Source organism: Pecten maximus, chromosome 10 (assembly GCF_902652985.1).
Source record: "Pecten maximus chromosome 10, xPecMax1.1, whole genome shotgun sequence".
Taxonomy (NCBI): Eukaryota; Metazoa; Mollusca; class Bivalvia; order Pectinida; family Pectinidae; genus Pecten; species Pecten maximus.
The window spans coordinates 26427437-26439031 of NC_047024.1; the positions used below are offsets into that span (position 1 = coordinate 26427437).

At 38.9% G+C, this 11595-nt stretch overlaps 1 protein-coding gene across 4 annotated transcripts; it reads left to right on the forward strand.

Moving 5' to 3' along the window:
• The first annotated feature begins 1582 nt into the window (after positions 1–1582).
• Positions 1583–11195, forward strand: LOC117336206 (dentin sialophosphoprotein-like). 4 transcript variants are annotated; one of them, XM_033896655.1, is made up of 4 exons: positions 1673–1921; positions 2737–2774; positions 6889–8876; positions 8922–11195. In XM_033896655.1, exons 3-4 carry the CDS (start codon positions 6912–6914, stop codon positions 9975–9977), a joined length of 3021 nt encoding a protein of 1006 aa, XP_033752546.1. In that variant the 5' UTR covers positions 1673–1921; positions 2737–2774; positions 6889–6911; the 3' UTR covers positions 9978–11195. The 4 variants fall into 4 exon arrangements, with proteins under 4 accessions (XP_033752545.1, XP_033752546.1, XP_033752547.1 ...); XM_033896656.1 differs by having other exon boundaries at positions 6889–8786; XM_033896654.1 differs by lacking the exon at positions 1673–1921 and adding an exon at positions 1583–1666 and having other exon boundaries at positions 6889–11195.
• The last annotated feature ends 400 nt before the right edge of the window (positions 11196–11595 follow it).

Below are 11595 nucleotides of genomic sequence, written 5' to 3' on the forward strand. Positions count from 1 at the left end.
TATCCGTACGATGTACGGTTAGGAGTGACGTATCCGTACGTTGTACGGGTAGGAGTGACGTATCCGTACGATGTACGGGTAGGAGTAACTTTTATACTATTTTGATGTGCAGCGACCGGACAGATAAATTTCCCTCGACTTAATATGGTCATGGGGTTCGTGACCTGAAGTCTACATGTAAATACAAATTTTTACCACATTAATTGGAACCACAAGAAGATAATTGAATACAACCAGTATTACATGAACATGGTTTAGATAACATCGTAGTTGTTTAGAGAACCGAGGTTTACTCTATATAATTACTGGCAAATTAGCTAACATGTGTACATTTTGATACGATGATTAACAAGTTCTATGTATAAGTATACAAACAGCTACTGGACATATTACAGTACAGGACCTCCGAATACTCGCCGGACGTCGATGATCGACCCGGTCCAGTTCCGCTACGTTTATTAGATACGTATTATATTTTTATTGGTGAAGGAATATTTGCAGGTTGTAATTGACCAATGACCTTAATTTGTTTTAGGTTTTGGCTTTTCAAATTTGATTTCCTGTCCAGTGTCCTGCATGTCGGAGTCTGGCACACTGCCTTGACCTCTCATAACTGTACCATTTAGTTTGTTCCATGGTCAGCTTGCCCTGGAGTGGAATTTGGTCAGTACGCACTACACGCACTACATGACCCGACTGATATATACTGTAGTTAAGACAGAGACGTATATGCCATGATATTCAAGTCTCTGGTTAAGACTATAACTATTTGTTAAGATATTGTATTAAGTTTTAATCTTACAAATTTTCTTCGAATTAGTACTCTGAAGAATAATAATGAATATGTTATTTTAATTATTAGTATCTAATATTTTAGTGTTCTCCGTTGTAACAGTGAAATTACTTCAATGATCAAACAGGGGACAAGAGATTCATCCTGATCTGACAGAGTTACTTCCCTTCGTATCACTCTGTCGACAGCCGATTGGACGCGAGAAAGATCTACTGACTAATATAAAAGCTCGTCAGCTGAAAGGCCGTAAGGCCGTAATAGCTGACGTAAAACCCATAAATAAATAAATAAATAAATACTTGGAAAAAATAGGTACTCCGGCCAGAGACCTATATACTATTATAGGTCTCTGCTCCGGCGTAGCCGATCCCAAGCCTGCGTTGAGAAAGGAGGAGGGGATCACCAACTGACATCATCTAACAGTCGACCCGGACTAATGTTACTAACCTAGAGTCGCGAGTAGAACCTAAATCGAGACTTTAAACCATCAAATATGCATTTCAGCTCGAGATTGACGAACGTCCGACTGGAGATCGTTTATGGCCTGTTTAATATATTTCAGACAACTAAATTTAGTTTTTCTGGTTGGGTTCTTTAGCACGTGTCTTAATTGATGAGTTTATCGTTCGGACTACGGACAAAGATAACTGAGTCTGTGTCCGAATTGTTTGAGTCGTATGAGGTCACACATCCATTCAAATTCTGACGAAGTGGCGAGTAGTGGTTACATAATGGCCAATTATAACTGCCCCCTGCCGTCGTCAGAGTAATTGTTGCCCCGGGCGTTATAACAACACTTCGGGTAGCCAAGGAACAAAAGAGTTCCCACGGAGAACAGGTATCATATGGCGCGAGGAATTATCATAACAAAGGGTATTTTTAAATCTAGAGGTCATTTTGTCCTTGGGATTTAGTTTGGTCAGAGTCGTAAACAAAAGATCTACAATTCCCTGGCGTGGTCATAGCATTTGTGTAAAGTTCTTTTACTTCAAGTCAATGCTATGTCATACCGAAAATATTTCTACACCGGAAGTTAGTTGTTCCACGAGAAAGTCGAGGGTTGTGTGTCGGCTTCTACAAGGAAGGCAAGGTGAAGTCAACATTATGGAAGTTTTGTTAATTTTACAAGTAAGTAGTTTAACAGAGCGATAATTATCCTTTACGACGGAAATGTAAATCCATGTTAATACTGATGACTTAAGATACAGAAACATGTATTTCTAAAAAAAATGTCGAACGGTGGTTTTATTGGTTTTCTGTTAGTAGTGCCACAGGGACTTGGCTGAATTTCCACATATTTAAGCTTATAACACACGAATATACATAGACCGTAACAAGTTATCATACTATGAGTCGAAACAAGTTTTATCTTAAAAATAGGTTTTGGTGATATCGCCCTGGTAAGAAGAATTTAAACACAAGTCAGTTTATGATATATGTATGTATGATATGTAGTACAATGTGGGCCATGTCAGCTGGCATCAATCATGTATGTGGGATATCTTATTGTCTCAACCATGAACTGGCCTGTTGCATATATATATAATGTTTCCTTTTATGTGATACAATTCGATACTCGTATTTATCACAGGGACTTGGCACCGAAATTCCCAACCCATATGTCCCATATAATATATATGTATCATGGACCATGAGTTGATAAATCGTACCAAGTCCCTATGCTAAATCCGTATTTTTTAAAAACATAACTACATGTTGCTAGAATGAGTCAGTCATTAGCAGTAATCGCCTTGCACATCGCGTGCAAAGGCAAGTATCTAAACTGGTGACGTCAGCACGGACCACTTCGCCATGTTTCCTTACGTAGAGTGATGGTCAAACATCGATGGCCATGTTTGAAGACCATTTGTCAGTTCCAAACTCTTGATCTTTAAAACTTGAAATCCAACTAAGTTGAATGTATCATTATACTCTTTTGGCAGACTCAAGACTTCAATTAGAAGCAGAATACTGAGATCAAGTGAGTAAGAGCTCTCTCTATATTGTATTTTTTAACGACGTAACTTGCACATTATATTTATTGTGTTGTAAAAGAAATATTAAATAAGAATACATACTGTTATGTAATGAACTTTTGATAATTATAAAATGTTAGATTTAAATAATTTTGTATAGTGGTTCATCTGCTATTTCATTTACCCTAATTATGTTAGAATTGTGCTTTCAGCTAATATATGTTTCTCCTTCTTACATATTATTCGCGCTTTTTTGTCATATATGACATTTTGCTGTGTCTTTCTTATATATTTAAAAAAAAAAAAAAAAAAAAAGTTTTGATGATTCTTTATTAATTCAAATTTTTCAAATGTTTCATAGTTAGATCTTTAGAAAATAACGTAAATGTTTTAAGTTTAAGTAAGCTTTTGACGCCTCTGATTCGACAGGGTTCTTAACCAATCACTGACACGAGTTGTTCCTTATACCCGTGGACTAGACTACCTAGCCAGGTACCAGCCCTCAGAGTTTCCTTTCTTCCCCTTACTAATGTCTCTCTCCGACTCAATTTTGACCTTCAGTCGAGCGACCTTCAAGGTTATACTGTCGATTGGCACAGATTAACCAGCCGCTCCCGCTCTGTAATGACGGAGGACTGATTATAAATCAGTTTACCCTTCAATTTACGTCGTCCATTTGTGTGATATGTATAGGCATAGCTCTGACCGATGAACAGAGGTCGGACAAACATCGGTACCACCAGCGCCTGATATCTTTGAAGAGCCACAACATTTCGTAAACACATTTATACTGAAATATGGTAATGTTGTGTCTTTTAGTTTAAACAGTATTTTATCTAATCCATAGACATTGTATACAAAAATACAAAATATCGGTTCATAATTTGCAAAAGGATCTGGAAACAAGCTTAAAGCTTATATCAATCCATCTCCCTCAAAAGGTCAGCATACTGTCATGTCTTTTGCATTAATTTGTAACCCGTAACGCCTTTGCTTGGTACCTATATTTGTTTTATATATTTATGTGTACCGCAATACTTTTGGTATAGACATTTAAATTAACTCAATTTCATTCCAATGTGTATTTTAAAAATGATTACAACAGTACAGACAAAATGAACAGGAATAGATTCTGAAAACAAGATTAAAAAAAACTTATACCTTTATTAATCCGTTTCCAATAGTAAATGCTAACAGTAGACATGATGGCAAAGGTGGAACGCTTCAAAATATTTTTAAACACAGGTTTTGTGGTGGAGTGCGAAAGGAATGTGCGATTGGGAAGAAGATGGGTTGTGGAAGAATGAGAGAGGAGGGGTATGTGGGAAGGAGTTGGATTGAATGGATGTGAAAGATGTAGGATTGCCGCGCCATTGATGTATAGCTTACACGTACATGTATATATGTCTCTGGTTAAGGTATATAGTAGAAATCAGAGTAGTACGATGCACAATCTGGTAGATTATATACACAATTGTTAAAGACACCGATTCGGACATTGATATATATCAAGAAGGGACGTACATATGTCTATATACGTCCCTGGGCATTTACACATTTACTCATTTTTTTTACGTAATCGTGACCTGTACAGAGGTCATTCTCCACAGGTGAGTGATTACATACTAGCTTTTAATTATACAGAGTTACATAATTATTGACAGGTGTTAATGTCGGCCGACAAACTGGAATGATCAACAATCAAGTATAGCATGGAGCCTAATACTCTAATCGGTACAATGTAGATTAAATACAAACGTTTGCAAGTGTAATTGTAAATGATGTAACCATCTTATAACCCGTTTTATATACGATCCATGTTTGAATATGATACTTTTACTGAACTGGTCACTTTTGATGTTGTCATATGTAATCCCTGTGGGTACATGTCAGGTTAACTAATGCATTGGCGGTGTCCATCTTAAAAGTATTTGCCTTTCAATGGAATCTATTACGTAATGGTATTAACTGGTCTTACCAGGTATGATACCGCCTTAAGGCTCGGACAGGGAATGTTAATTCTCTTACCTGTTCGTGTACCTGTTACCCCAGTCATAAAAGGCAGCTATAAATGTCAGCTGTCAATCAAATCAACTCCATTTCCTTTGTTCCCTCTCTGCTCTGTCTTTGTGCTTTGTTTTCTTCGTGACATCCGTCCTCATATAACCCTGGGTATTGACGTCTCCTTGACACCCGTCCTCATATAACTCTGCCTGTTGACATCTTCTTTACATCCGTCCTCATTTATCCCTGCCTGTTGACGTCTTCTTGAAACCCGTCCTCATATAACCTTTGATATTGACGTCTCCTTGACATCCGTCCTCATATAACCTTTGATTTTGACGTCTCCTTGACATCCGTCCTCATATAACCTTTGATATTGACGTCTCCTTGACATCCGTCCTCATATAACCCTTGATATTGACGTCTCATTGACATCCGTCCTCATATAACCTTTGATTTTGACGTCTCCTTGACATCCGTCCTCATATAACCCTGTATATTGTCTCTCCTTGACATCCGTCCTCATATAACCCTGGATATTGACGTCTGATTGACATCCGTCCTCATATAACCCTTCTTGAAACCCGTCCTCATATAACCCTTGGTATTGACGTCTCCTTGACACCCGTCCTCATATGACCCTTCATTTTTGGAAATTCCGGAAATCGCTTACGGACCTGTAGATAAGTGATATAGTTTACATTCTATATTTGCACTATTCATCTTCAGAATATATGCTTTGAACACTACACGTTGAAATAGTAATATATAAATATGTTTAACTCTCACTGAAATCACTTTCTATAATACATTAATTTTGTTTGGAATATTTAATATTGTTTGGAATATTCAGCACAAACATCCCCCAAGCTTCATCTCATTGATAAGACTTTCTTTTCTTCACGGTAACCATTTTTGTTGTAAACTAAACCCTTTTATTTTCATTTGTAGGGGTAAATGTTTCACATAGAATCTTTCTATAAACTTTTAGATAACTTTATATGATTATTCATTGAAATTAATGATTATTTTTAATCAAATAGATTCGAAGAAGTTAACACCATTTATGTGTTAGAAAATTAAAAAAAAGAAAGTTGTTTTGTTGTAAATTGGACTGAATATCACTTATAACAGCGATAGTGTAGCGGTGTAATTTAACGTGGAACTGTTCATGTATAAAAACAAGAGAGAAACCGATATAATAACGAAACTATAATTCATACTGAAAAACCCCCAGCTCGAAGGCCAATTATGAACTAAATAACAGATTTGTATATAGATCCTCGAAAAAAAACTCCAGATACGCGATAGGGGCGTATAGGTACGGAGGCCCATACCGACCGGACATTCGTTAACACCCGATATGGACATATGAGTATAGAGGTCCATACCGACTGGTCAGTCGTTGAGACGTGGTAAGGACGTAATGGTACGACGGTCCATACCCACCAGACAGTCGTGAACGCGATATGTTTACGTAATAATATGGAGGCCCATACCCACCGGACAGTCGTTAACGCGATATGTTTACGTAATAATATGGAGGCCCATACCGGACGAGCAGTTGTTAGGTGTTTTACAATAAGCCGTTAATTTTTTTTTTATAGATTAGACAATATTACTATGGTCTGGCACTAATTGCCATGATGTTTTCATCACAATTATGATACTTTAGTAACCATGGTGTTATCATTACAATGGTGTTGTTTTGGTTACCATGGTGTAATTACAATGGTTTTGTTTTGGTTATCGTCGTGTAATTAGAATGATGTTGCTTTGGTTACCATGGTATAATTACAATGATGTTGTTTTGGTTATCATGGTGGAATAACAGTGATGTTGTTTTGGTTACCATGGTGAAATTACAATATTTTTTTTTTCTTTTAACGCTTAAACATATGATGACTCAAGGACAACGTCTGTGACTTAATGTATTATTTACAACTTCAAACAGTTTGAGAGGTCCTGATAACAACCCAAATATTGTATGTAATAAATTTGCATTTTTGTTTCAAAATACTTAGATAAACAATGGTGTTAATTGTGTTAATTGATACAACCTGAAAGTGGTAGATGATTTTAATCTGATCAATGAACCGCTTCTTTTTCTTCCAGAGTAATGTTCGCTGACGTGTCAAATGGCCGTGGAAATCGTCTTCGATAACCCTGGATCACAGCATGTTTACTCGTGTCCAGCCCCGCTTCACTACCAAGAGGATGGAAAACAAGGTCTTCTGTCAAATTTAAAACTTTATCATCAATTCGGACCATACCAATGGATAGAAAACAATGAGAATTCTGCCTTTTCCACCCAAGCGGCTAGTGCAACTAGTGAAATATATTCAAATCAAACAGAAAAATCAGATGTAATTAAAGCTGAACTAGACTGTAACGAACACATCCATGTTAAACCGGAACTTTGTGGATGCGATGTCTGCCAGAAACTGTTTGTCGGAGCCTGTAATTTACTTCATTATGAAGACAACAAACGTGATCAAGCGTATGTTGCTATGGAAACCGAATACCATAAGGAAGAAGAGGTTGCACCGAACACTACGACTCCGGTATCTAATGATAAATTGCTTAAAATGACATGCAAAAATTGTGGAGAGGAATTAATGGACGACTTGTCTCTTTCATCTTTCGATCTGGAACAAAACTCGAGCCAACAATTCTGCGTGGCCTGCTTAATGAGTGACGTTGTCGATTCCATCCATGGGACAAACGACGTGTTTGATGACGTCACACAATGTATCGAGTATGAATGCTCTTTGTGCACGGCGGTTTTCCTAAGTAGGACGGAGATCCGAAAACATTTTGACACACATGATAGAATTCAAAACCACGTTTGTCCATTCTGTGATCAACAATTTAGTGACGGAGAGGAGTTCTATGACCACTTTCGGAGTCATGAGAAAAACCAGGAATTCACATGTAGGGTATGTGAGAAGGTGTTTACGTGTGAAAGTATATATCAGTTCCATGTAAAATCTCATAGGATATTGGACAATTTGAGACGACCCCATTGTGCCAAACAACCAAGTGATATAGACGAGTGTTACAGTGCTAATAATCATACACACGCTATATTACGGAAGGACAATGACGTCATCACAAATAGTGATGTCATTGCCACAGAAAAAGTTAGAGCTGTAGAAGGCAGTGCCAACAGACTTGGGAAGGACCTAACCGTGTCAGTCGAGACTTCACCACAGGGAAGTGATGACAACGTGGCACCTGATGTCTTACCTGCCTTTGTCTACGAGCGTGAGGTATATTGTGCAGGTTTTGATGATTACAGTGGACAGGATGTTTATCCTCATCGAAGGTTGAGCAATAAAGATATCAGTTCCAACCTCGATCGACTAACAACCTCATCGGTAAATATAGTAGGAACCATCCGTTTAGATGGTAACAGTTTTGAGATCGGAAGCATAGAGAAAGACGGAATAGACGAAAACCCCGTTGAAACTGATAGCGAGGGACACGGAACGGGAGAGAATGGCGGTGCTGAAGTCAGTAGTAGGGGACAAATAGAGGTAGAAGGGATAGAAAATGTCCAGATCGATTCAAGGAGTGAAAAAGAGAAAAACATCTTGGTAACCGGTAGTAGGTACCAGAAAAGATTTGATCGAACAGAGTCCGGTAACGAGGGACATGAAGTGAGAGAAAGTCACAACACAGAGACCGGTAACGAGGAACAGGAAGTGGGAGACAGTGACTACACAGAGTCCGGTAACGAGGAACAGGAAGTGAGAGACAGTGACTACACAGAGTCCGGTAACGAGGAACAGGAAGTGGGAGACAGTGACTACACAGAGTCCGGTAACGAGGAACAGGAAGTGAGAGACAGTGACTACACAGAGTCCGGTAACGAGGAACAGGAAGTGGGAGACAGTGACTACACAGAGTCCGGTAACGAGGTACAGGAAGTGGGAGACAGTGACTGCATAGAGTCCGGTAACGAGGTACAGGAAGTGGGAGACAGTGACTGCATAGAGTCCGGTAACGAGGTACAGGAAGTGCGAGACAGTGACTGCATAGAGTCCGGTAACGAGGAACAGGAAGTGCGAGACAGTGACTACACAGAGTCCGGTAACGAGGTACAGGAAGTGCGAGACAGTGACTGCATAGAGTCCGGTAACGAGGTACAGGAAGTGCGAGACAGTGACAGCACATACATAGGAAGTGAGGGACAGGTAGTGGGAGAAGATGGTAGCATTGCGTCCGGTAACGAGGGACAGGAAGTGGGAGATAGTGACTACACAGTGTCCGGTTACAAGGTACAAGACGTGGGAAACAGTGACAGCTTTACGTCCGAATGCGAAGGACAGGATTGGCGAGATGACGACTGCGAGCAACAGCAAAAAGTAGGCGACGAGAATGTTCCTGGGGATGACACCCGTAGGATAAAACGACGACCAAAAGAGTCAACGAAGCTATTCGAAGAGAAAGAAAATCCTGCGGAGGAATTGTTTGTTTTGAGCCGGAAGAAATTTGATATTGATAAGAGCAAAAAGATAATTATTAAAAAGACTCTTGTCATACCTAAAAAGCAACCGGCTGTTTTGGGGAAAAGTCATATAGACGACAACAACAATAACGTCAATCACAAAAAAACAAAACAGCCACGTGACAGAAATAACAATCTAGAACATAACAAATACAAAAGTATATTAAGTCCCAGTCCTATAAATCAGTCGAATTCTAAAGTAGCTGTCTTACCATATATATCGAACCGCAGCGGTGGCAAAGACGACAATGGCAACATTGCATTAGTTTCAAATTTCTTACTTGAAGAAGAGTCATTAGATCGTGTTCCACGATTTCGAAAAAAGTCGAGGAAAAAGCGCCTATCAGAAGGAAAATCTAACTTGGGGGATAATCATTCCAAATCAGAAAGGACATTTTGCTCATCGGAGACTAAATCGTGTAATTTGGCAACAGTGAAAAAAGGACGGAAATGTGCTTCCTCAAAAACACCTGGAAAACATGTGTCGGGAAACGGGCAACTTTCGACGCAACTGAAGAAAAAGAGAGTTCGCGTTAAGGACGACAGCTCATCGTTTTCCAATAACCACCTTTCGTCATCAGATGGTCATTGCGAGTGGACATCAGATGGACAAAAGATGTTATCCTCCTGGCAACAGTACCTTGGAGGAGCCAGGGCCGCCCTCAGATTTCCATGCCGGCGGTTCAGATGACCTCGATTATTCTTCAGACGATTCTGACTTTGCCAGAGGCCATCGCAAATGTAAATACTGCTCCAAGACATTTCGGACTAAATCTAGCCTCTCCTTGCACGTGTCTATACACGAAGGAAAGGGACCATTTAAGTGTGACATTTGTAATAAGAGTTGTCAAACACGAGGAGACCTGAAAAAGCATTTGACCGTTCACACCGGTGACCGGCCATTTTCGTGTGACATCTGCCAAAAGTCATTTTCTCAAAGCAGTAATTTGAACAGACACAAGGCAACTCATACAGACAGAGATACGGACACCGATAACTCCAAGACGGGAATGTTCCCATGTGATTTGTGCGATAAACGTTTCACACAGAAAGCGCATATGCATCGACACAGACGTCTACATACGGGTGAGAGGTCACACACGTGTGATACGTGTGGTGAGAGATTTTTCGAAAATCGTGATTTAAAGAGACATCTCCAGAAACACAAAAGCGGGAAATATATGAAATGTACCGTTTGTGGCGAGAAATATACGAGACGTCTAGAATACAATCGCCATCTGCGGACACACAAGCAGTTTAAAGATTATCGTCTCTACAATTGCGATGTTTGTAAGAGCGGTTATGATACACGATATGATCTAGTTCATCACATGTCGAAACATACAGGCGAAAGACCCTTTGAATGTAAAGTCTGCCAGAAATCTTTCAGAAGTAGAAGAGACTTTCAAGATCATACTAAACGTTCGAAACACAAGAAAAGAATGTTTAAGATAGAGAAAAAATATTAATCAAAACATCAGGCAGAAGGGGAGGGAACCTTGTTGGTGGAACAACCAAAGTTATTATTCTAGTCAAAAGAAAGTGTGATTTGAGCAATCCAAAAATCATTCGGAGGGAATGAACAACCAAAATGATAGTTGGACCAGGAAGTAAGCTAAAACATCCTTCGGAGGTAGGGATATGTGTTTGAAAACGGTCAACACAATAATAAACGATTGCCAGGAACTTGACTGACAGGAACAATGAGAAATATCTCCATTCTCAACTGAAATCTGAATTCTTTCGGATACAAACCGATCCCATTTAAAAGGAAGCGAATTGTTGTAATTAACGTAATTTGTCATATATCAGTTTAAATATATACATACACAAAGCGCCATGAAATCATTTATAAATTCGATATCCATATGATAGAACCAATAAATATATAGAAAGCTGGTTTAATATACATACGTATTGCTTTCACTTTTGTACTCTCCTTTTTGGAAGAATATGGAGGGAATTTGCAATGACCCCGGCGTCATCGAGCTCTACATGAAAAGAATCACCATCACCAAGAGGATGTTGATTAGCAAAAAGCTAAAACATCAATAAGCTGAATCACGTTGTTCATATTTATGGGGTCCGGATTTGAGTTTCTTCATAATTTACAAAAAAGCCATGTTTTATATTTCTTAACAAGTTTTAAGCATTACTGTTCACGGCTATCAAGGGGCAGTTGATTATGAAATAGCTAAACAATAGATGTGTATTGTTCGCCATATTTTGGAGCCCAAAGGGTAAATTTGAATTTATAATGTGTTGTGGTGCAAGTTTGTTTATGCAGTGAATGAAACCCCAAAGTGGAG

Excerpts from the sequence above, each read along its gene's own strand:
- LOC117336206 (XM_033896654.1), top strand. The coding sequence starts at position 6,912 with ATGGCCGTGGAAATCGTCTTCGATAACCCTGGATCACAGCATGTTTAC.